Source organism: Poecile atricapillus, chromosome 7 (assembly GCF_030490865.1).
Source record: "Poecile atricapillus isolate bPoeAtr1 chromosome 7, bPoeAtr1.hap1, whole genome shotgun sequence".
Classification (NCBI taxonomy): domain Eukaryota; kingdom Metazoa; phylum Chordata; class Aves; order Passeriformes; family Paridae; genus Poecile; species Poecile atricapillus.
This window is the reverse complement of record NC_081255.1, coordinates 15964844-15992731: the sequence shown is the minus strand read 5'-3', so window position 1 is coordinate 15992731 and position 27888 is coordinate 15964844. Positions and strand designations below refer to the sequence as shown.

The 27888-nt window shown below is 35.9% G+C and overlaps 1 protein-coding gene across 1 annotated transcript in view; it reads right to left on the bottom strand.

The window, feature by feature from the left end:
* The window catches only part of DPYD (dihydropyrimidine dehydrogenase), a 345166-nt gene that overhangs the window by 191576 nt on the left and 125702 nt on the right, over positions 1–27888 (bottom strand). The window contains exon 8 of the mRNA XM_058842999.1: positions 27757–27844. Coding sequence (XP_058698982.1) covers positions 27757–27844 — 88 coding nt within the window. The remainder of the gene's footprint in view (positions 1–27756; positions 27845–27888) is intronic.

Genomic DNA, 27888 nt, shown 5'->3' with positions numbered 1-27888 from the left:
TGTACCCTGTATAACTGGATCTATATGAAATATTTGTAAAATCTTACTCCTTCAGGAAGAAAATCCCACATGCTATGTAATTCTTGCAAAATACAGGACTTTCTGGTCATTCCTATTTTTAAAACATTACAAGGATTCATCTTTTTTTTTTTTTTTCATATGTAGAAGTCATCAATGTAATTCAGCAAGGTCTTCCAAAAGCAAATGAGTAATTAGCACTCTATATGAAATTTCAATATAGGAAACAAATATTTTTGCTCAGTTCTTTGTTAATGTATTACATTGTCTCATCTTAAATCTTAGCGTATTTATACACTGTTTTTTTCTACATGAAAGAACAAAAAGATACTATAAAACATATTCAGTAATTATTACGGTATCATTCACCTACACTGCATTTCAATCACTTCAGGTAAACCACCTCTACATATATTTTAAAATGATGCTTCAAGAAAAGAATTCTAAACACTACTCATTATCCTGCAGTACAGATCTACAACTGAAAACCTATCATCAGTGCATTCTGATGAAAAGATAATAATTAAATCTTTTTTTTCCCTTTTTCTGCAGCAGAATATTTGACCTATGATAAAAAAATCCCATCCTATCAAATTTCCATTTATTACTTCTACCTGAAGGGCTTTGCCAGCTCACACAAACATAAATCTCCATTTGTCAGATTTAAACTGTACCTGTCCCAGATGCTATGAGAGTTCATAGCTCTTGTCCCTTAAAAATTACCAAATAGCATCATGCAACATAACCTCCCTGCAGCCTCCCCTGACCCTTGCAATCAATAATATTCGTAACCTGTATGTGCACAGTTATGGAGCACAGGAGCCGTGCACTATCCCAGTTAACCACATTGAGCTGTGATACTCAAATCTGCTCCCTTGTGTCTGCTGTGATCAATTTTAATCTCTGCACCAAGAATAAAAGAACGTAGCCCCTTGTTTCCAAACTCATCTGAAACGGATGTTATAGATTTGTAGGTCTGCACAGGAGCTGTGGATTTAATACAACCAGCAGTTCAAGGAAAGAACACATCTAAGCTATCATTCTTTCTCATTACCCTCAGCGTATTTTGGATTTTCAGAAGCAAAGAAACAGGAAAATGCACATGTACTGACTTAAGGCAAGCTGAATTTTTTAAAATAACATCAGCTACCTGTTATTTGCTAGAGCTTTATCCAGTACTGCCAGGTAAGGTGGAGGTCAGCCTCTCCATTATGCTTACTTTGCTTAAAGGTTTAGTAATAGGCAGCCAATATTCACTTCTTCTAGAAATGTGTCATATACCGTAAATTAAACAGAAATTCCCTAGAAATAATAAAGCCTAGCTCTGCTCAGTTAAAAAGAAACAATTATTATGGAAAGAAAGAATAAATCACGTTTCTGATGGTATTTGTTCTCTCACCTCCAAACTAATTTTATTTAAAAGCTGGCAAATTTGCCAGCCAATTAGCCTAATTAGACAACGACATCTGAATGTAGAAGAGGAAGAGAGCAACTTTAGAAACCTACTCCAGTAGAAAAAGTGCTTTTTGAATCTGTCACACTATCAGAATTCATGTTTCCAGAGTTCTCGTAACTGCATATTTATAGACTTGGCTATATTGGCTCCTCATCAGCAGCTCCAGTGCCATGAATCATCTATCAAAACATTTGAGAAGATTTTCTTACTCATTTCTTTAAAGCAACATTCTGGAGAGACACTTTCAACATGATTATGCTCCAGTGTTCACTACGAATTATGAAAAAAAGCACACAGAGTTTTATAATTGCAGGTAAACAGTAAGCATGTATTGTCAGAGGCTTTATCTCCTCAGATTGTCACACACTGTCAGTACAGAATACCCTGTAACAAATATGACATTCTTGTAACATGCTGGAGGGTCAATGAGCATTCTCACTCAGGCCATTTGCCTCCTACATCAATGCCCTTATCATTAAGCACATACTTATCTGTCTTTCTCTTTAAAAGCACCTCTAGCAAGGGGTTTCACGTAAATAACCTGTTAAACTGATACTCCTCTACACAGGTGGATCAGCTCAGAAACATTACAGCTACTGCATAGCTACTCCTTCACACTTTTCCTTACTGGAAATAACTATGCAAGTTCATACTTTGACCACATCCTGTTCTGAGTAAGGGTAAATGACAGAAAGAACTCATGAATTGTCTTAAATTTTTTTAATCTATTAATTAAATCTGAATTCCTTTCTGAAGAACAGAATATGTGGCATTTCATATAATATTTTATTTAAATATAGAGTGTCTTTATTAAATAATTATATCATTTTCATCAAATTCTTGCATTTTCCTTGGGCATTTCCCAATATTGATGACAGGGCACTAAATCTGAGACTTGGAGTCAAAAATACAGTGCAGCTGAACGTCAGATGCTGTAAGGCTGCTGCCTAGAAAACAGACAGAAATGGTGGTGCACATCTCCAAATGCCTCCTTGATGGCCAGCAGTCAAGAATATGAAGTGAAACATGGTCACTGAAGATCGTTGGTCAGGTACTTGGCTTGTACGTGCAGATACCCACACAAGCATGCACAGAAGCTTCCTCCTCTTCTTATTCTTTTATTGGGGAAGTAAAATATTCAAAATGGGAAATTTATACTTGTCCTAAGCAAAAAAATTTTGTGATAAAGCATTAGTGAGGTAGGACTGTATGTCCCTTTTCAATCCGTGAAGAGATGTCTATGACAAAGAGATGTCAGAAAGTTAAAATGAGACTTCTCAAATTACCTGCAATGATGATGCAAATACTCCCAATGGAGCATATTTTTCCTCTAAAAAGGCATCCAACCCATGCTAAAGTCAACCAAGGCACACAGATCTACCTGGGAGTGAGCATGAATCCTTAATGGCTGCTTGGTGCACATTTTTGTATTCGCAGTACTACAACAGGAAGATTCTCTCTGAACAGAGTTTCAAATGGTAACAAAAACAAGATCAATAAATAGAAAATCAAGTTACACAATCCCAATAGGTCCCTCTAACAAGGATTTCTCTGTGAAACATTCATGCTTGTCTAATGCTGCTGCTTTTAATCCTTTCACACCAGTGGGTCCTACATGCTTGCTAATGTAAAACAAATGAACATTTTATACAAGGATATCCACTCTCCCCAAGTAAAGTGGTTAATACCAAAGTAAGCTTTAAGAATGTAAATTATTTTCCCCGTGTGGCTGAAAAACTACATGAGTTATTAATTTAAAAATTATTAGCATATAAAATCATTATTATCTCTGCAGTTAATGTACAGTTCACTGACAACCTTTTGGACCATTACAATTAAGAAAGGCAGCATCTTTAATGAAGTTACAAACCACATTGTTTATTAAATAGCAAATTGTATCTTTAATTACTTTAAATATTATAATCAGATGAAAAATTATTTCATAAAGCTCAAGACAAATTATGTCAGAGATGGAGGATGCATTTTGTTCCTCTATGAATCCTAAACAGCACTTTCAATTTGCTTACAGGTTTCTGTTGTATGCAAAACATGCTCTTGAAATTGTTTTCAAGTGCCTAAATCCAATGGCACTAGCATAAATCTAAGATGCAACTTGTGCTATTCTTTCTTTTTAAAAAAGATTAGATTTCTTGTCAAATGTAGAATTTGGCAGTTCTAGTAAATGCAACTTTTCCATTAATCCATCAGAAAAAACCTGAAAATAGATTTCTTTGAGAGTCATAAAAACAGGCTCATTGAAACAAAGACTATTTGGGGATCTACAGAATTATATGGATTTGCTGTTGTGTTTTGAACTAAAAGGTAACTTTTGCTCAAAACTGTCAAAGGCTTTGAGGATATGCTATAATGCCAACATATAAGCACAGACTAAGCTAATTTTAAATATTCCTTTTTTTTTACACAAATTAGCCTCTGCACATTGTCAAGAAACCTTTTGCTCTCTGTCCATAATTAGACCTACTTACTTGATATGCTCACTACTGTCTGAAATGGCTGAGAGCTGCACAATCAAAGAAAAAGTTTAGCTGTTCACAGCATTAGGCTCTTCAGTGTGCTTTGGATCCAGCCCAGAACAAAGTCAGTATTAAAATTCATTGATTTCTAGATCACTAAGACAAAATTAATACATTCAACTTCCATTATGTCAACATCAGCTTGTCACTGAATAATTTTGACAGTTTGGAAACACTCTGTTAGCTATCGAACTTTCCTGGGCTAATCAATATATCAGGAAAGCAGATATTATATCCAATTTCTTTATGCTAAAACATTGCTACATTCTATCTATGTATGCCTTACCAGAAATATTGTCTGTGCAAAGCATGAACGAGAAACAACTTATCAGCGTAATATTATAATGGTAAAACTGAAAACTTAAAAAGCACCAAACTTTTTTTAAAAACTTCTGACAGTAGCAAAAAAATATATATAATTACATAATTATACTCAATTATAAAATACAATCACAGATAGCATGTTTCTAGAGTTGAAATGAAAATATGCATAAGATCAAAGATAATAAATTTGCTTACTTTCACATTAGTACAAAAATTTTTGAACACAGAAACCATCTAGAAACATAATTGGAAGTCTTCTGTGACTACCCAAGTGCCAGAAGAAAATCCTAGCAGGGATTTGTAGGCAAGTTGGGTAGTGAAAGTCAGATACGTTTGTGAAAGCACTCACACTCACAATAAAATCAAATTTTGAAAAAGGTTTCCCTGCAGAAATACGACATTAACTGTAACACAGTTACAGGTGTTACAGACCAAACTGAGTACAGTACTTCAAACAAACCTTTCCTAAGTGTACACCTAAATACTCTGATTGATTTGGGCCTAAGTACCTTCGGGACCCATCCCTTGTCTGCCAAAAGATCTGTATGTCTGTTCATTACTGATGCGGAGGAAAAGAACCTCAGGAGTGCCAGGAGACTCAGAGCAAGCATTCTTATGTATTCAGAGATGTTCAAAACTGGATATGGTCCTAGGCAACCTGCTCCAGCTGACCCTGCTTTGAGCTAGGGGGCTACACTAGACGATTGCCAAAGGTCTCTTCCAATTATTTTACGGTTCTATGAAATATGCCCTGGTTGAGGTCCGAAGCCATGGAAAGATTTCTGAGTTTTTCATCTGGGATTTAAAAAATCCACTACTACATTCAGGTAAAAGACAAGTATTCCCTATCAGGGCATAGGTACCAGACACTCCCAGAACAGAGAAATTCAACAGCTGGTGTGTTTCTATCAGTTACAGAGCTCTCTGAGCCAGTGGCAGTGTACCAGGAATCAGAGCCCTTCTTCCTCCATCCATGCTACAAAGAAACAAAGCTCAGGAACGGAAAAATAGAAAACACAGATCTCACACAAGGGTCAAGAGCTAATTTCTGAAATGTCTTCTCTCCAAAACCTTCTTCCATCCTTCTAATTAGTACCATGCATACTTTTTTTGCAGAAAGCACATCTTGCTACTCACAGTCCCTTTCTGAGTAAATGATGGGATTGGGTTTGCCTTATTCAACAAAATGACTCACTAATCTTGTAAAATCAGAGTGTAGGATGAGGACAACAACTTTAAATCAAAAACTGAATACGATTTTCCTCCATTCACAGATTATTTCAGTTGTTAGTATTTAAAAACAGCTTCTCAGATATCACAATCTATGGTTGTGGATGTTAGCATCACGTAACAATAGCAATTCTATCTCTCATGTTATTTTATGAAAAGTTACAACTGATACTGATCAATCCTGGAGCTTCCTTAAAGCCCATGCAAAAATTCCACCACATAGATGGAAAAACTTGATTTGTACATCCACTGCCCTGTTGACAAAATTATCTTTCACAAGTACAGCAAACCAAATCAGTTATATTGAACCAAACCATTTACACAAGTATTTTAAATTAAAAATTAGTTTTGCTTTACATATAAAATTAGACATAGAATGACTTTAATTAACCTTAGCAACAACAGTTGTGTGAGAAGAGAGGGACTCAGATAAACAGTATCGTCTGCTAAAACAAAGTCTACCTCTGATTCTGCATTCTTTATTTCTGATTATAGTATGCATATAAATAGAAAAACAAGTATTCAATTATGCATTCAAATGCAAAATCAAATCTGCATGTTGAAGGTATAGTGTGTGGGATGAAAATTCATTAACCCTGCACTGGCAATGATGTCACCAAGCACATGCACAGATACAGCGCCATACCTTTAAGTACACGTCTTTCCAAAACCTCATGCCCTCCAATTTTTGGAGGGAGGGATTACAATTATAGTAACTCTTGAACCTGAAATCAAATGCTGAGCAGATATACATTTATATATCAGACAAATGAGGTTTTTTTCCATGCTTATCTCTATCACCACCTTTAAAAAAAAAAAAGGCATTTTCAGAGACTCGTAGCTCAGGAAAAGATAATGAATTAAGCTACATTTCAGAATATCTGAATAAAAAACTGTTGAAGGGGCAAGAAGTGAAACAGTTTTTAAGTGCAGTCTTTACAAGATAAAAAGATATTATTATTGAGGAACCATAGGGGAGGACACTTCACTATTTCCTTATTTATTCATTCAATCATTTACACAGATAGTTTAGAACACTGGGCTGAAAATAAAATTCCTAATTGCATAAATTTTACAGAATGAGGGGACATTTATTAATAAAGGGTAAATCATACATCCAAACAAACACCTGGGAAGAAATTAACAGAACTACACACTCAGCAATTGAAGCCATAAGAAAGATGTCATAAATTGAATGCTGTCGTGACATAGAAGAAAAAAGGAAGAAAAGATAGTATTTAAAATTTCTGAAGCCTTGTAATTAAATGTATAGCAGAGGTAATGCAGAATTTCTGACCATACAGCAGAGCCATAGAATTTATAATATGCAGGTATTGATATTATAGCAACACCTTCCTATTTTCACTGCATGTAGGAATGCAAATCAGGTAGGCAGACAGCAAGCCATACTCTACGCTTGGCTGCATGAGTTATTCTGATACCAAGAGTTTACAAATAGCACTCACTGCTTGTAGCACTTTCTATTTGCAAGGTGCTACACAAACAGTCAATTCTCAAAATATCCAGGACCCAGATAAGAGATCAACATTTATCCCTGCATTTTACAGATGTGCAAAGAAATTTAAGTGATTTGCTGAGCACCATACAATAGAAGCAAGGTTGTGATGGCTCTTGGGCAATTCACACAATAGGATCTTAAAAGGCTTGAAGAGTGAATCTTCAAGCTAGAACTTTCATGGTGTGGGAAGCATGCAGACTATTTCCTGTCTCCAACCATGCTTGTGCAAGCATTGTCTGAACATTTATCCTGCTTGCACCTGGAGCACTGGAGGAACCCAGACCACCCGTGCCCCACACAGGAACCATCCCAGGTGCTGAGAGAAGGGAGCACCGTCCTTGAAAGGCCACTCTCTATGGCCTTGTGTACTGGGAGAGCTCCTCATTTACTAGAGACAGGAATCAAGCCCCCGACATCTATTAATTATTGTGAAATGCTTATTTTTGCAACTATTTTTCCTTCCTTGCTTCATGGAGATGGGTTACATCTACAGACTGTGTCACATCATAGCTATTTTGCCAGTAGCCTGTACAGGCTGGACACAGGTAGAAAGACTCACACATATCAGTGGGCAGATACTATCTTTTTCTTTGGGAAAAACATGTGATTGCTAATATTAAAAACCAAGGAATAATATGCTGTCAAAGGGATATTCAGAGAGCAAATCAAAATTCACACTTAATTAAAAGTCTCCCTGTTTGCACCGACTCCACACAGAGCAGTAAGAGCTCAGCTGCAGAAGCCAAGCAGGAGGTGACTCTTTAATGAAGTGCACATTTGAATGAGATGGTCATTTGGTGTCAGCACAGACAATGGCAACCTTCCTTCAGGATTACTACTTTCCACTATTTGACTGGTTTTGGAAATGTCTAATTATATGGTTTCTCTTACCTGTCACCTAGCAACCTTAGCTGTGATTTAATTATGGGTTTTTCTTAAAATGCCATAATATATTCACTGACATAACAATATGCTTATTTTTTGAGATGAATAAGAAACATAATCAAAACTGGTATAAAAATCCTCCGAATATACACATTTCCCCATCTTGTAACTTACTACAGCTGACCAGTCAAGAGAGAATTCCATATAAATACATAATTTTAACTTTCAGATTTTACTTATTTGGTATACATGACAATTAATATTTTATGAAGGACAGAATAGATCAAAACTCAGTAAAACACATATTCCATTCTTTTTCTTTAAAGAGAAAGCTGACATCTAGGTTATCAAAGGAATAAAACTATTGAAAATGTGGCCAGAACAACAATATGAGCTTCTGCTTTATTTTAATCCTTCCCATTTTTATAATCTTTATGTATAATCTCATATATTTCCACTTTTATTTCCCCAGTTTATGTATTCTATCCACTTTTTCTTTCTATTTCCTAAATTTTTTTCAGTTCCATTTCATTACAGAAACTCTTGTCTCCCATTTCTCTGCTATTGTCTTTTCTCCCATTTATCTGCTATTTTTTTTTTTTTTTAAACTGTCCCTCATCTTGTTCAGGGTTTTCCCCTTCAGCCTTTCCTTCCCAGGAACACACCACGTGTTGTCTCTGGAGCAGCTGAAAGCAACACGACTCAAACACAGCTTGCCTAAGGGCCCAGGGATTTGTCAGCTACAAGATGCTTTAGAGAAAATGTTTTCTTACAACTTAGTTATTGCCTCAAAAATGCCAGGAGAATTTAAAGCATGTTTTGTTGGTTCTTTAAAATATAGATAATGTATATTTAAAGAAAAATGAACAAAAGCCCCCAAACACTAACAAACAACATAAAAAATCCAAATACACACAACCCTCCCCGTTTTCTAAGTAAGTAGTAAGTAGAGTGGAGACTTAATACTTTGCATTTGAGTATTTTGAACTGTTCCAACCTGTAGATTACTGCAAGGCATCAGTGGGGCTGTGGGATCACTGAAGGTGCTCTGATGCTGTAACAGCTTTATATGGCAGTATCTGTCCTCGACTGCGATTGTGAAGACAGCGTGGAGAGTATTCACCGTATCTCGTATGAATACTCCCCATACTAGTGAAAAATACCATACATGGTAGATGTCCCACTGGCTTAAATTCCACATTAAAAAGATACACAGCAAATTTTACATTTTTTTTCTACGTGAAGTGCTTTAAGCAGTTTTTTCTTGCTATCACTTTTCTACAATATTACAGGTTGTTATAATGCAAGCGTTTACCCTCATACTGAAATCCATGCCTGGTAGGGTAAAGTGGTCAGCTGACACTGGGTGCTGGGGGAAACCCCACATTTGCTCCCTATACAGAAGGCAAGCTTGCCTTCAAGGAAACCTTGCTCATACTTCAGTCATGACAGAGCAGGGCATGCGTAGTCACTCCAGACATTGCATCAGAGCTGTGGAGACGTAGCCATAAATGCCAATGGAATTAATTACATTCTGTTAAGTGAAGTTTGTGCATAAGCTTTTGTGAGAACAAGGCTTAATGTTGTTTTTAACATAAAAACACTTTACAGAACTCCTCCCACACTTCTTAGAACTGCATCCCTAATTATGGAGTGTGGTGCTCTACTATAAGTGATTGATGTTGTTTTGTGTGTTGTTATGGAAACAAACCAAGTAGGAGTTTCTGATTTGCGTATAGAATTTTGAGTCAGATTTTACAGTAAATAACTAAGCTTTCCAGTGTATAAGCAACAACACCATATGGCCATTAATCTCCACTGAAAGACTATGTCCTCACTTGCCACTACTTGTTAAAACTAAGGTCTTTCGAGGAAGAGGGTAAAAATCAATGGACCTGCTCCATCTTGTCACTGGTCAGTGAACAACAAAATGTGGTTGTCTCAATTAGGGACAGTTTATGGGTGTGAACACTTGATAAACTCATTCAAAACATTCAAAAGAAAGTAGTTTTTAAACTCAAACTCGAATTGACAAATTCTGCAGCTAACAGGATGCCTGTCTGGAGATGCTACAGCTATACACAGGAATTTATGGAAGTGTCAAATGAAAGGAAAGTTCAAATGAATTACATATCTAAGTTAAAAGGTAATAATTTCTGTTACTGTACATGTGGGATGTGGGTGTCTTCCAAACAGAAAAAGACCAGTGTTCCTCAAAGAGCTTACTATGCAATAAACAGAGGTTTGCAAAAAAGATTGCAAGTGTGAAAGCGAAAGTCACAAGAATAAAAACATCAGGGGGGTATGGCTTAGTACGAAAAACAATGTTAATTTTCTGGACGTTAAATGACCTAGATAGACCAGATGATGATTCCTGTCATAACAACTTTCCATTTGTGCATATGGAGATGAACTTCTGCTCTGCATATCTGAACCCAGCCCGGAGCTGTGGCCATCCTTTCTCCCAGCACCTGACAACAGGACTGACTATCCTTTTCCTTAGCACCTGGAGACTATTTCAATGCCACAAGAACCCTCTCTTTCATCAAGAGGCATTACTGGTTACTTTAGTTCTTACTTTGCGTGCTCCTGGACCCACTCCCCATTTGGGTCCAATGCATGTTCACCCCACAAATCTGCCATTATAATATTGCACTCATTCCTTATTAAAAAGTCAGTCACCTCACACTCAGAGACAGAAGACAAAAACTTCCCTCACATCTCTGGAAGCAGCAGGAGAAAAATGGAAACTGCCCCAGCCCTGCTTCATGACCTCCGGCTTTTGATTCTACCACTGATCCAAATTTTAGTTGCTCATATTTTTGCCCTGAGGACGTGCAGTGTCACTCTGGTTAAGGTGACACACTTCCCCACCCCTTCCTGACCAACAGTCACGTCTGCCTGGGAAAACACTAATCATGAGTCTCTTTTGACATTAGATATTTATGCTGCCCTAGTGCCCTTTGCTGCATCCCTGGGTGATTTCTAACCAGGCCTTAATGTGATCCCATTAGTTATCCTCCAGCTTTGGGGACATCTAATATCCACTCTGTCTGACTGGGTACAGCAATGGACATAACCCCTACAGGCCTCTGCTGCCTCCTCCTCACTCTGACTGCTAATCCAGACATCAGGCTGGGATCTGGCTGAAGGACATGGATTAAATACACTTCTTAGCTTGCCCCTCATCGGAATAAGCAGTGCAGTGTCTTTACACAGAAGCATTCAACAGGACTAGGCAAAATAATCAGCAGTCTTTTGTTCAGGCTTGTTTGCCTGACCCACGTGTTACAACCTTTGGGCCAAGTTTCTCTTTTAATATCAGAAGGGGAAGCAATGCCATTTAGATGGCACAGAAAGTGAATCATAAAGACTTGTAAAATTACAGAGGCAGGTAATAATATTATAGGCTGCTTTATAAGTGATATAATTGCAGTTATTTTTGGCAATAAAAATCCATTGAAATTAGGATTTGAAATACATATAAATGTAGCCATCAGGCTGTGCTTCTACAATCTCAGCTGAATACTCAATTCTCATCCAAAAGTGAAACCAGGATTGAATAACTAGCAGCCAATGCTACTCCTCTATAGCAAGAATAACTAATACAGAGGGTATGAAATAAAAAGAGCTAGCAATGCATTTCCCCCCCAGCATATCAAGCAGGTTTTCATATGGAAGCAGTGGTCATCAATCACTACCTCATTACCAACCTGTCATCTGGGTTTAGGCTAAATGTATTCTGGCTTGCTGCCATACTAAATGTTCAATGAAACATCCTTAAGGCTCTCTACAAGTTCAGCTGAAGTCACACGTGCTATACATCAAAAAGGAACATTAGCGTTATCATAGCTTAATAAATAGTGCCATTCTGGCAATGTAATCCTATGTTCTAGAGCTATCTTCCATTCCCAGTACTATACTGCTTAAGTAAACAATCTTGCTGTCTTGTGTAAAGTTTATTTAGTGATAAATGCATGTAAAGATAATTAGTCATACTGTTACAGATATACTTCCATCCCAGCTGAAGAACATGAGCAGAAATAGCACAGGATTTTAAAAGCACACAATGGCATAATGAACTTTATCTTGCAGCATTAGTTTATAATTCTTGAATATGGTAGTTTATTATCAAAGTTTCACTGCTCTGGGAAACAATAAAAGCTGAAGGACCCCAAATCAGTGTCTTTTCAAAGTAACAGTGGCTTGAGTACAGGACTTTTGCATACCCCTGGGACGTAATACAGCCAGTAAGATGACTGCAAAATATATTTCAACATCTGTGAATACTACTTACTTTGTGAATAACACTTGACTTAAGGAGGGATCCTTACATTTAGCCATTCATTCCCATGCACATTTGAAGCACTAAGTCCTGAATCTGTTTTCCAATTTAAAAATGCCAATAAAATATTCATGTAGATTCTACAGTGGCAGAGGCTTCAAGAGGTACCATAAAAAAATCCTAATAACACATTTTCAGATACATTAATTGGTTTATTAACTTTTTTTTTAAAAATAGTGAAAAATCATCTCAAAATTCAAGAATAATTTTTGTCCTTGTATAATTTTTTTCCTTTGTAGCTGCATTTGTTATGTAACTAGGCCCTACTAAAATATAATAAATAGATGCAATATGTTAAACCACAGATTTTTCCAAATTTTCCAGATTTTAAGTATGTACCAGGAAACCTGCCTTACTAATGAGGCTGGGCTTGTTCTATGCAAAACACATGGAACTTAAATCATGGATTCAAACCCTTACACACATGTGACACTGCTGCTTCCCCTTTTGCAGTGATGTAACTGAAACAGCAACTTGGACCAACCCTTGAGAGAGCCTTTTTCTGACACGTTCACAGATGCACACATACATGAGGAAAGGTAACCCCTTTTTTAAATTGAATTCTGACAAACTGGAGAGCGAGAATGTTAAATCATTCTTTGGTCTGCTAGTTATATCAAGCAAGCATAAATTTGCTTAAACCAGGCTTTTCTCTTCCTGTTCTCTTGCTTCATCCTCAAAGCTACCCAACCAGAATTCAGTCTTGGGACAAATTTTGTTGCAGAGTCTTAGCAACATAGACTGAATTTCCAGACTTGCAACTGGAGAATGAATGAAGGAGAAGGAACTTGTCTTTTCTCCTTTGAGTTGTGCTGCTTTTTGCTTGCCTATTCCACAACCATTAAAGTTATCTTCTGCCTTTAAGAAAAGGTCTCTGCCACAAAATGGGGATGATCAAATAGTTGTATTTAGTGCTTAGAAAAGGTGATATCTCAAGAAGTAGTAGTAGCACAGTTCTGGCATTCCTGAGAGCAGTGAATAGCGTATTTTGCTGCTGGTTCCTCCTCGGAACTGCAAGGAAAAGTCATGCTAAGGTTTTCCTTTTCCATTTTCTATTTCTGCATATATACAAAGGGCCAGGCATCAAACTTGCTATAAATATTGTGTAATAATACAGATCAAAAGCTTGCACAGATTTAACTGTAAATTTTTTTACAAATATATTAAAGAGAAAAGATGAACAAAAAAACCCAAACATGTTGCATGTACAAATCTGCCTGCATTAAACAGCTCCATCCTTAACCATAACCTTAATTCAGTGGAATTTTAGAAGCCATCTGCAACACAGTGAACCAGTTTAATTCAGAAGCTGCCAAGTAATCATTAAAGAAAACAGCAAAAAAGGACATTAAAAGTTGTATTAACTATAGGTGTACTATGATTTTCTTGTGAAATTGGTGGACAAGAAAGGAAGGGGAAAATATGATGCTTGGCTTTCTGCATACTTTTTACAAAAGAAGCCTGCAAATAGGCTTGCAGCAGATCTGACCTCTTCCATGCTTCACTGCTTGTAGACTCAGCTGCCTGACCAAAGAATCTGAATCCAGATTCTTCAGTGCAGAAAATATCACATTAACAATGCTTTTGACAGCTTTTGCTTCTAAAGTTTCAATTTGGCTGCTAGACTAAATTATTGCAAAGTCTCATCAATGTATCATCACTATATATTCTAGTTATCTACTTTAAGTTTGATTGGTTTGGATTTTGGACTTTTTCTCCCCTCTCCCTCTAAATACAAATGCATCAGGATTCTGAGAATTCTCAGAGGACTTCATATCCAGCTGTTGATCCATATGTTCTCTAGGCCAACATCTGCTGCAGAGATGCTACCAAGACCTCATAGCTGGCACGCTGCTCTAACTCCACGCAGTTCGTAGGTTGAAAGGTCACTCCTTTAATGTAGTCAATTTGTGGATTCCACATTAAAGAGAGGGAGCTGTCTCTGCTGGAGCTCTGTTTCATGAAATCCAGTGACAGTAAAACCTGATGCCCTCCACTTTCCTAATAGCTTCAACTGCCTAGTACATCTTAGAAAAGCAACTTCTAGGGCCTGATAAGAGGATGAGCCAACCTCTCCATGAACAACAGAACCTTCTAACTCAAAGCTACGACATTACTTAAGGACTCTACAGAACTGGCTGGAGGCACACCCTGAGGACAAGATTAAATTCCTTTTCTTTCTATTTCAGGTATAATGAAAAATAATTGAAGATAAAGATCCTTTTTTCTACTTGTTAACTCCCACTATAAGATCAAAACAAGATGAAGAACAGATCAAATGCTATGAATAGAATATACCAAAAAAAAATCTTAAACAAAGCTTCTGATAAACAATTTTGACCCTAAGTAACTAAGTATGTTTTTGCCAGTCAGTACTAAATTACACACACAAATCAGAGTGAATTTAGGTTCAAGGGACATTGCAGTGTACTATCCAATTTTACCAAAAATTAGCACACCTTTATTAAGACCTTTATCAGGTTACGCTTTTTTTGCACAACATAAAAACATGTATTTTTTTTTACTGGCATTTATACACATAGAAATAATCAATGATTATTATATTATTATTATCCTTTCCAAGAAGGAAAAATTTTTAGCTGTCTACTGAATTGGAACAGAAAAGTAAGAAAGTGGATAAGGTATCTATACATAATAGGTGTACAGAACAGCAGAATTTCCGAACATTACCCACTACAGAGAACTGTGCCAGTCACGGACCTGGCGTAAGAGTAGAAATTTGGAGAGCAGACTACATTTCCACTCTCCCACCTTTCCTATTTCCAAAACTAGAGAGAAGGCAGTTTTCACTAATCCTGGAGTCAGGGCACTCCAGCTTGTCTGGACACACGGTGCAGCTGATGGAGGTGAGTCTGCAGCATCATTAGCTCCCCGCACTCCCAGCTCCACAGCAGCTCCAAACAGAACTGAGGGATCCTGACACCAGATCCACAGCCACGGACACACAGCACAGAGTAAGCTCACTTCATAAACCAAAGGCAGGCTAAAGGACTACCCAGCAACTACAAGACCAAATTGCAAGTACACAAAAGTAAAATCTCCCATCTACAAGTCATTGTTCATTTTCAAACACAGCTTGAGTAGGGAGAAGAGAATCAGACATTGGTTCATAGACATATTTACAGGGAATTTAACCAACTTTAACAACACTACCTTTTAATGACACTACAAATGAATTAATTTTCCTACTTTCAATGTTAAAATTGCATCAATATGTTTTTTTACTTCTATTATATTTATATTGCTAGGAGAATTCTTTCTGTTCACGTGTACAGTTGGAACAGCTGTGTATGATGCCAAATGCAAAAATTTAAGGGATGTTCCAGCGTATTAAGTTTAACCCTCATTTCTGTCTCAGTGATAGATGCAAGAATTCCAACTAGGTTGATTTTATGAGCCAGTTAAATGATTTGTATTCAGACCAACATAAAAATCCCCAAAGTGACAAAGTGTACTTGAACAAAAATACCCTGCTTGTGACATATCCTTTACAAGTAATGTGTTTTCATTTTTCACATGTTGCATCTCATTTATTTTATTCAGGCACACACAGTTGAATCTACAAGATACAGTAAGCTTCCAATACCTTTGAAATAATAAATCATTTCTTACAGATGTTTTCACCCAGTGCAAGTCTACTGCTCATTAATCAAACATTATCAGTATCTATCACTGCCCAGTGCTAAACAAGAGAGGCACCTCATTTTGAGTTTTGACTTTTATTCACCGGTTAGTCCCTGACCCTTCTACTACTGCATGCTTATTAGAAACATGCACTGCATGGCAGATCCTACTGTATGGAGTTTTAGAAGGGGTGTTATAAAAGCAGAAGCATTTTTTCTTTAAGAACCAAAGGAAACTAAGTCAGGCTGCTATTCAAATTGGTGACACAAATGCAATCAAATTGTCTTCAAGGCTCTTTTCCAACATCTAAGTAAAATATAACCATGTAAGCAAACTATTTCTGGTCTAGATCATTTCATATCTGAAAGGTTGAAATAAATATATATTAGGCACTATGCAAGATACATTTCATATTTTATAAATTATTAAAATTTCATTTCAGAGAACAGTATGTAGGACACAATACATCCTTACCAGCATAATCCTGCAGGGGAAAATCTAAAGAAAATGTTTCAATGTAAGAAGTTGTCTGATAAAAAATTTTAACCTCCTTGTGATCATTAATATATTGCTGGATTCATGCCAACAATGACAAATAAAATCTGCATTATTTCATCTGCTCTATTGGTTGTTACACATCTTCTTCAAAATGCTGGAATACAAATTAAATTGGGTAAACCACACAATTACAAGTGCTTAGGAATGAAGATTTTTGTAGCTTCAAGAAACAGGCTGAACACTTGCCAGCAAGAACACAGTATGGCTTCCCCACAGCATTTTACAGTACCGAGCACTTTCACAGTCCTTTTAGTGCTACATTTCAATCTTCCACCATCATTTTAGAGAAGAATGAACTCAGTCAGGACACCAGTAGCCAGAGCCCAAAAGTCTCACCCTCAGCAGACCATAACACCACACTGCTTCCTTCTAGTGATCTACTGTGCTGTACATGATTCATATTTTTATTATTAACCAACTGAAAAATTAAAGGCAATGAGCATGCTTCAGGTGAAAAACTACTACCATCTCCTGCCATAGCAGCAATTCACTCAGCTTTCCTTTAACTAAACATTTTGTTTGCATATTCTACATCTTTATGAATGAACATTGAATGCCACACTTGTATCTAGGATTATTCACCCTCCAAGGCTAATTAAACATTTTCCATTCTTGGCAGGTCTACAGAAGTGGCTGAGCTATGATGTGTATTTTTTATGCCTCAATACAATAAAGGGCACATTCAGCACATGCAAAGGCCCATATTTGCATCTGAAAAATAAGAAATCAACTGGTCAATGTAGAGGTTATATTAAGACTCTTATGTTCTTACAATTTAAAAAGTGCTAAGATTTCAGAACTTACTTTATTTAGTTTTTTTGGGATTTCCAGAAAAAGCTGTGCCCAAAGAAGATGCAAATTGTAACAATTAGGGGTAATTTCTTCAGATTCTACCTACTGCAGGAAGGAATTTTTTTTTTAATGCAAATTAACACCAAACTTTTTAATCAAGCAGCTAATGCAGAAAGAGAACGGGCAGAAAATTAGTCCAGAAACCACAACCAAGTACCTTATGCTTCATGCACATCACTCTATCTCCTCTAACTGCAAATTTCTTTCTGCAAGAGACTTCATTCTGTCAAGAACTCAAACTTTGATTATAAAGTTATAAAATTTATATTTGAGTATAAAGAGACAAGCAATAAAAAAAATGTAAACAGCGGCTATTTGGTTGCCCAAGATTGTAAAGTCTTTCTGAGAACATTTTTTTGTTTTGTTTTGAAGAGACTCTTATCTAACTTGGTAAAGGTTAACAAAACAGGAATATTTCCAGATCACAGAATACGCTGAGGTGGAAAGGACACACAAGGATCATCAAGTCCAGCTCTCAAATGAATGACCCATAAAGGGCTTGAACCCACAAATTTGGTGTTTTGACCACCATGCTCCAACCAACTGAGCTAATCTCAGGGTCATAAATTTCTCACAGATAAAAATTTGGCCATCATTTTTCAGCTACAAAAGATTTTTACTGGGCCATAATAAAAGCATCAAGCTTATGTTTACCAACAAACAAATGCAATCATGTCTAAGTCACTCAGATATTGAAATAATAAATTTTGATATTTCCAATGTCTAACTACTAAGCAATAGGCTATCTATAAAATTAGAATAACTATTTCCTTTGGAAGATAGTTCTGTTCTCATTTTAAGAATTCAATGTATTAAGAAAAAGCTATAAATATTGCATTATTTAGAAATTATCTTTAATAATGGTTAATAATCTAATTTCAATTTAAATAACAATCAGCTACTGACATTCCACTATCTACTGAAGTGTTAGAATCTATTTAATCATATGCATCACACCTAAATAAACATCCATTATCAATGGTGAAAAAAAACCAAATAATCATTTTTAACAAAAATAGTTCTATAAAATCTGAAGTGAGTTACACCATCTCCTATTACATCAATGGAACAGAAACAAAAAAAACCTTGACAACTCTTAGAAATGTAGTAATACACTGCAAGTTTCTACTTGGTGACTACCATTTCAATACAGTGGCATTATTAACATTAAAAATTAATTGGCTGAAATCTACCAATCTTTAAATTCTTAGTATTCTTCCTCTTTCTTCCTATTAAACTGATAACCAAAGATCATTTGAGGGAATACTATGTTATCACACTAGCTGTTGAATGGATTTTCACCAATGGTTCATATTCAGCTTGGCACATTTTTAGCACAAATTAATGAACAATAGCCCAAGGATTTCCAAAAAAATGGTGTCAACATTCGGAAAATAATTTCCCCTGTTAGATAAACAAGTCATTTGCATTACCATTATCCAAACACTCTAAGTACTTAGTGTGCTTATGTCTGTGATTTAATCTTATAAACAATTTTTATAAAACAATGAATGGCAAATTTAGCATTAACACACTGAAAACTCTAACAGTACAGTCAATCTTAAATACTCTATGTATCCCACACCCTATGACATCACCAAGTGTCAAGCTTTGAATATGGTTTTATACTTTAAAATGCACACAGAAGACTGTGTGGCTTTATGCACAAGGAATGACAAAGTTGATCTCAAATCTATAGAACACACCAACATATTACAAAAACACAGAGAAATATTTGTATGCCTCTTAGCCTTTCATTTTGTATTTCTAAATATATGCATTTCCATAGTTATTTTAAATTTCATACTAAAAGCAACCATATGAGTGGCCACATATAATATGGTATATATAGTATAGTAGATTAGAATACTAACAAAAAACAATTTTCAAGTATCATAACCATAGCAAGTGGTTGAAAAGCCTGGACAACCTGCATATATGCAAATGCAGAGACACAGGAGCACAAACATTTACATAGCTTAGTTAAAGATTATTTATTATAGTGCACATGTACAATTTTTTTTCTCAGATATTTGTTTCCTTTAAAAACATTCATGGCATTAAAACTAAAGAAGGGCAGAGGATGTGCCTTCCCATAATGAAAGAGGCTACTGTATTGGACAATAAACTTATAAATGCTTCTGGAACAGGAAAGCTTTTCCATTAATGTGTTGAGCTTGAAGGGAGGAGTGAGGGATTCCCTTGGGCACACGCTGCAGGCCATTATAGGACTCAAAAGGCCCTCAGACTGGGAATCCGGGCCAGAAACAGAATCACTAGTGAATATGCTCCAATTAAATAAAGAACCAAAACTGGCCCCAAGCAACACCAGGGATTTCCCCCAAAATGAGGTAAGTGCCTTTCATTGTATCAAACTGCTCCTAAACCAACAAAGGCCTGACTACTGAGCAATGATGAAGAGGGAAGCAGATGACTGAGAACCACAAGACAACTGGATCAGATGGGAGCCCTGAGCCCTGCTCATGCCCAGCACTGGCTTCCAAGGCACCACTCTCATGAAGCAGGGAAGTGGCAGAGCAGGAAGAGCTCCTAAAGCGACCTCTACAATTCTTTCAACACATACTACGAATCCACAGCACAAATCCAGTTTTGTCTTAACTCTGTCAATCCAATTCAACAAGGACATGCACACCTTGTTGAGTGGGCAGTGAAAGGAATATGAATTCAGGAACATTATATTTATGAGACATAAATATGACAGAAAGACTGCTTAAAACTTTATTCATTAACACAAAAAATTGCTTGTCATCTTCCCACCAATAACTGGCATTAAGTGAGATTGTGACACTCTTTCTATTTGTGCATAATCTTTAAAAACAAAAATAAATAAATACAACAAGCCTAGGTTTTTAACCAGTGTTTTATCTTTTGCAAACAAGATGAAAGAAAGTAAGGAATTTCTAAACCTCTTATGCTGATTTTGTATTATGGCAGTCCTCCTATAGTATTCGTTAAAACAATGTCTCAAAAAGTGTCTGATTGCATTAAACACATATAGGACCACATACACCTTTCTTACAAAAAAACCAGAGAGCTCAGCTACAAAAAGAATGACACAGATCAACTCACAAATGGCACTTTAGAAGGTTGTTAATTCTGTGTCTGAATATTAATGTGGAAGTTAAAAGATGGCAGCACAATTAATATTTGTACATCTAAAAGATAAAAGTAACTGAGTCATGGAGTCAGCTTTTGGAAACAACAAGCAAGCAAGCAAAGCTCTTTTCTTTAGGTGTACAGCATTCAAGTGCATAACATCAAAATAGGAAAATATACTATATAACATCACCATTTGGTTTCTTTTTTTTATTCACCTCAAAAATAAAAATGCATAAAATTATATGCTTGAATTTAAAAAGTGCTAAATAATGTTAGATTACATCATCTGGTAAAATATGAAAAAATTAACTTTTCTTAAAACAATAAGAATCAAATTAATTCTGTCATTATATTTAGATGAGCAGTTCTTCAGGCAGACTATCTAGCATTATGGAAACAGACAAGAGAGTGTTTTGTAAAACATATGCAGGAGAGATTGTTATGCTAAATAGTGTTTTGGTAGGAAAGATAAGTAAGAAAGAGCACAAAAATCTGTGTAATTTACAAGTGAATATCGTAAGGATGCCCAAGGGCAGATTATTAGTATTTTTGAAAGTGTCCTAAGATTATTAATAATAAATAACCCATTTTGTGAATCTTAGCCCTAAAACCTTTCAACTGCCTAGTGCTTCCGATATGTATATAGGAATATTCCACCAATATCCAGAGCAGTACCGAGAACTAAAGAGCTGAAATAACAGCTTACTACAAATGCCAATAGTAGAAAAAAATGCCTCAAGCATAAAAATTCTTGGATTGATGTACATGGTTGGTCTCCAGAAAAGATGCTGCATCGGGAATAAAAGCAAGAAATTCCTTCTATAGCATGTAAGAACAGGTTCTTTCACAGAGTTCCTTTTTTAATATAAGTATTTGGTTTTTAGTAACAATGCTTTTTAGATTAAAGAGTAGCAGAAGATAAGAAAATAAAGATAGACAAGTTTTGTATTAGAACCAACTGATTGTGTAACTCATTTAGAATATTATTCACATGGGACACAAAACCAGAAATGTAGGCATGTATTCTCCAAGCTGAGAGCCATGAGCTAAGGTTCTCCAGCAGGCAGATTATAAAGAACTCCTATACTTGACTGCACAGACTTGTGCAGACCTTCCTTGGAACTTCAGGCAGTTGTAGTTCAATGTGAAGCTTTGATCCTGTTTTGTACAAACACATCTATCACTGGCCTTCCCATGGAATATTTATTTTAAAAAAAAAATTAAAATTTAATTTTAGTACTAGTCAAGGTGCTGTAGGACAATTGTGAAATATTTTTAATTAGCTTTGTCCAGATCCTGCCACTTCTCTTAACCACTGCTGTTCTTCAAACTCTTCAGAGCACCCTGACTACATGACTCATCTTGATTATTTCATTCTCATTATTTCTAATACCAAAGGCTCACAGCTTTTTGTAGATACATGAATTCGAATATGTCAGCTTGCAACAATAAAATATAATTTTAAGTGTTTTCCCTGGTTCTGTAGCCTTTAATATGTTCAACTGCATATGGGTACCAATGCTTAGAAGGCCATTGTTGTCACAATTTAAAATCCTTGGTGAAAAGCATTTTGTTTGCAAGATTCTGAAACAGTCTTCTCCTCTTGTATACAAAGGACAATGAAATAAACCCAGAAACTAAGCCAGGCACACATTTATTTGCAGTATCTAGCTGATCATATTTCCAACAACATCATTCCTTCCTGCAGTACCTTCCGAGGTATTGTTTTTCTTCCTAATTTGTTGTCTTTTATCTGCCTGTCTTTAGGCAAACCTATATAACCTATAAAGTGTCAAAATATTCATGAAATTATAAAATAATACAATACCAAAAAACCTGCTGGTGATCCTAAGAGCCTAAAGCTGCACAATGCCTGCCCTAAAGATCTATCTTTCACCAAGGTGTGCTGCCATTTATGTGACTTGCTACATCACCACTGAGACAAACAGCTCTTTACCAAGGGGCCTAACAGCCTCCCACAGCATCACAAACACCAAAAAACACACATCAATTCTGAAAAGCAACCAACTAACAGGTAAATCCTGAATATGTTTTCAAATAAGTCTGCCTCTAAACTCCTCCTTTGGAGAAGGTAAGTGAAATCGCCAGTGAAAAGAAAAAGAAAACTCAGAAATACAAGGTAAACCAAAACCAGAGAAGCAAGCAAATAAAAGTCTGTTCACAACCTGAAATGAGAACTATTTTGAACATGACATATTTCCTCCATAAATGTCTGTGCTGGCCATGGGCCTACGGGCCCCATATGCAGATTTCATGTCCTCCAAATTTAGTTTATGAATCAGGAGTACGATGCACAATTTTTTCCTATAGCACAAGCAAAATGAACATCTGTTCACTTTTTGCCATGTAGGTTTATATCTGTGTGGGTGGGTGTGAACAGAGCTCTTGATGTGTAATAGTCCTCCCATCTGCACACCAGGTGGCACTGCATAGTTAATCAGAAGATAATAACAGGCATGAGGAGATTACTTACTTTTTGGGGAAGAGAGAGTAAATCAATCTCACAGGTTTTTTTTAAAACAAGGTACATTAATGCTTGCACTTTTAATTTCTTTTCTTTGGTGTGTAATTTTACTCCAATCAATGACATGATCTGATTATATCATTGTTTGAGTGTTATGTTAATTAACTATGTATGACTGCAATTACGACAAAGGTTCTTTCCACCAAGAATTTCATTTATTCTCTTTTTTTTTTTTTAATGCACAGTTTTAACCCTTGCAAGCAGGATATACTATTTAGAATACATTCAAACAACAATCTGCTTAGACTTACTTGGTACACTCACCTAACCCACCATTTCACAGTATTTAATAGACCTCTGAATACCCACATACAATAAAACTAACTTCACAGCAATTCAGCAGCAGGAGATGGAGGAAGAAAGAAGCAAGCTTCATTACTGAATGAGAAGTTAATGTAGAAAGTTAATGCTGCAAGTTTAAATCTACAAGCACTGAAGTTCAAGTGTTTAAATAATTTCTGGGAATGAGGGCTTTAGATTTTTTAAAAAAGTTTACCAAATAAAACAAGATTTGAGGACATATTTTTATCTGATATTCATCCAAGGAGAATGTAAATGTTATATAAAACACCTACATTATGGTAAAATATTATAGAATAGGATTGTTATATAAATACAGAATAAGGATAGAAGTTTGTGTATAAGTCTGTAAAAAATATGCTTATGATGATAGCATGTATTCTATGTATTCATTTGAATGTCACATGAAAAATGTCCTTAAATACTTTAAATATTTAGTTAATTCATTTTTATTCCATAAGTAGTTCTATAAAGAACTATACAGTAGTTCTATAAAGTTTGGGGTTTTTTTCTCTTTTAAAAAGGATATGAAATGTTTTGTGGAGTCTTAAAAGATAAAATAACAGAATCCTGTTTTCCAAAGAACACAGATCAGCTTCTAGAAGGATGAGTAATAAAAGCCTGGTATTTCTGCATTTGTTGTGATAGCCATGAGAGACGCATACACACAGCTTTTTTTTTTTTTTATATTGGTAAAAATCATATTCCACTCTAAAAATCCATGAAGAGACACAGCAACACAAAGCATTCAGACTGCTCTGTTCCCCATAGGATACCCTTGGCTGCCTTCCTCTGCTGTCTCTGAGGACCATGTGATCTCTCCTCTAGCCCCTCACCCCTTCATTGATTTCTCCTTTTGCTCTCAGCATGCTTATTCTCTGTTGCCCTGAGTCTCTATGGTGTTTACAGAAGGCAGCAACTGATGCAAGACTTATTTTTTTTTTAAAGCAAAATTTTCAAACTGATTTGTCAGTTCAGTCACAAATTCTTCACAAAGTCTTCTTATCAAAAAGCAGAGCTGATTCAAGGTGGAGTACATTGAGTAATTTTTCAAATAAGGACAGGATGGGATTTTTTTTCTATGCTTACTTTTAGAGGTTGATTTTAAAACTCTGGAAGTTTAATTAGGAGATTTAAAATCCTATTAATTAATGTTTGTGAGTAACAAAATATACCCAAAAGTTTTGTAACTAGAAGAGATTGGAATCCTAAGATGAAAATTTTAAGGACTAGTTCTTCATCTCTAATTCTTAATTAGCATTTTAACTTCCTTAATGAAATAAGACTGAGTTTAGAAATTTCACCTACCTAAATGACAATGAAAAAAAGAACTGAAAAAATACAGTAGAGATTCCAAGAATATTGTTTCTCCCATTGTTTCACTGCTATGTTTTGGTCCTATAAAAACTATCATGCATGCCATTGTCTACTATTACTTTTGATGCAAAAAAGTGAGATTCACGGACCCCCTAATATTTATGTTAGCTGTTATCTGAAATTGTGACTGCTGGAGAAAACCAGAAGCATGGTGTATCCTTACATTGTCATTGCTTATCCAGGCAACAATGAAAGTTTTTCCTAGGATTTAGCCTTTTTTTCCTAGTTCAACATATGCTTTCACAGCCCCAAATTCCACATCAGTCTTCACAGCCTAATTGGGAAAGGTAAGATGGAGGTAAGGGGTGACTCACACTGAGACCCCAGGAGCTGTCAAAGGCTGGTGACACCTATCAGCCACCTGCTTGTTTTCAAGTCTAGTACAAGGTAATTTCTCAACTTTGGACCAGTGACTAAATGAACCAGACCTACTGGCTGGAGAGCATCCTTCCCCTTAAGATAAACCATCGTAGACTCAATGCCTCGGTAAGCAAAGAATTGAAGTAAAGCGCCCTTTTTTATTATTATTCATTTCAAATAAGTATGTTAACCTGTATCCTTTTGTGAACTTAGAAATTCTTTACTTCTTGTGTCAGAAACACAGCAAATAGCTGATTAGAGCACACTTTTAACACCTGTCCAAACAGCTCTCAAAAAAGTCTTTGCTATTAATTTTTCTTCAATATGGTCACCTGCTAGAATGCTCAAAGCTCAGTCACCTTTGTTTTACCACTGACAGAACCTGCAGTGGAGGGCACTTCCCCTACCACACATAATGTTTCCACAGGCAACAGATTTTCTCTGATACGTAACTGTGTGAAAAATAGTTTTCAAAGTTCTCTTTGCAACTCCACCTGCCCTCAGGTAGCTGGTTATTTACAAGTGCTCCTCTGTTTCATGAATTACACATGGACTTTTGTACAATCCCAACCGATAATACCTTGAATTCCATCTCATTTGCAAGACTAAAGACAATGTGATCTTCAAAATTCACTTTGCTGCAAAAAAGTCCTCTCACACTGTACTCTCATCCCATCAGGGATTTCATTTTCTTTTACACACTCATTTACTTCTTTTTTCCACTAACAGGGAAAATTGAAAACTACCACATTTATTTTCCATCAAGGTACAACTTCATTCAGAAGCAAATTACAACAAAAAAGAGATCTGTTTTATGTAAGTAGCTCCATAATTATTTTACCCCTATGATTCAGGGTAATGTTCAAATGTGGTATTTCATTGAATATGTTTGTTCAGTAGGCAAAGAACACAAAAAGAAATGCATTTCAGACTCATTATGGAAAAACGGCTGTTGCTGAGAGCTTATAAATGCTCTATTGCATTAATATCGTTACCTCCACAAATAGGTGATCCCTTGTCCTCTCCCTCTCACTACCAGCAGGCAATGCCACATCACTGTCCAGTGCCTTACACTGCACTGCAAAAGTGAGATGACAGGCAGACAAGAGGCTACAGAGAGGGCATCAGAAATGCAAGGCAGCTTCAAATAACAAAACTTCGTAGGTACACATAATCCTTCATTAGCATTTATACCCTCTGTTTCCTAGTAAAATCAATGAACACATGCTTTACAGGAGAATTATGCTTCAGATACCTTGTTGTGTTTATTAAAATTCCGGCTGTGTCCCTTTACCTAGCTTCTATATGGCAAAATGTTTTCTGTTGAGATATATATAGATATAGATATATATTTATAACCAAAGATATTTTATATTAGATTATCTTAATTAAGATCAGAAAATAAACCCAAATACATAAACCAAACACTCCAATTGTATGTGAAGTGCTCAGTGGTCATTTTTGCTGACACTAAACTGAACTGTTATTCTAAGCTTTTGAGTCAGAAATGCAGAGGAATGATGTTGATGTTAAAAAAAACTGAGAGAATTTTTTTTTTAAGTGCTAGACTCACAGAAAACAAATGCTTATGAATTAATTCCTCATTGGTGAGATTTCACAATGTGGTTTCAAAGACACAGATGAAAACAATAAAAAAAAAATAAGTTGCATCGTTTGCCTTGTATACAATCACATCAAAATGCAATACATCAGAATTCCTATATGTGGAAGTTCTCTAACAATGTGAGGATTTGGGATTACATAAATCACAACACACTGTGCTATCATTACACAACAGAATAGACCTGCAAAGCTTATTATACTGCATAACCAGATGGTAAACAACAGTTGTCGCTGTACTAAGAATTACATCTCTGTAATCAATAATAGGAAGGAGGAACAGTTGGACAACTTGTTTCCTATTATGTTCACTTAGGCAACGTCTAGATCAATAAAGAGCATTAAGCCTCATACCAACTGTAGACAATGCCTGCTCAACATGCCTATCATATGGCAGCAATGGGTCCAGCTGTACTTCAAAATAATTATAAATGGATAATAATTCTAATCTAACATTAAAAAGAAGCGATGATTCAAACAGCAGAGAGGTGCCGGACTTCTTTAGTATATGAGAGAAGACAGACCTATGATGCCAGTTTTAGTAGAAGTCAAAATCAGCTTATTTTGTTAATCCACTCCATAAGCATATTTCACTACAGCCTATCTGAAGGATGTTACATGTTTTATATGGATGAAAGAAAAAAAGCAACCAAGCATGATATCACTGGCTTACATATAGACTCAGTAATTGTGTGGGTGTAGTAAGCGGTTCACAAAAATTGAAAACTAAACTTGTGTATTGCTCTAGGCCAATATGGCAATTAATTACAAGCAAATTTTTAGTTCATCCATTTTTAACTATCTAAACAATAAATCAACCCATTCAGCTACATTCACAGCTTACTTAAAGATCTGTAATATAAATCTGAAAATTTTAATAACCAGTCTTAACGCCACTAGTTTTAGCTTCCTGATTTTAAAATCTTTCTTATATTCTGCACTTCCATAACTCATCAAATTAAAGCTTTCTCCCATCATGCAATTTAATAAAGATACAAGTTCCAGTTTATTCCTAGGCAGTCCTTCAATTTCAGTATGACAAAACATGGGACCATGAGCTCTTCTTACCTATTCCAATAAAGACTGCTTTATAGCCATCTTCTTTCAGGGTGTGGAGTGTCATTCCATCCACTGCAAGGCCTTTCCTAAAAATTATCTGAAAGAATTAAAAATTGCCTGGTAAAAATTGCAATTGTAATG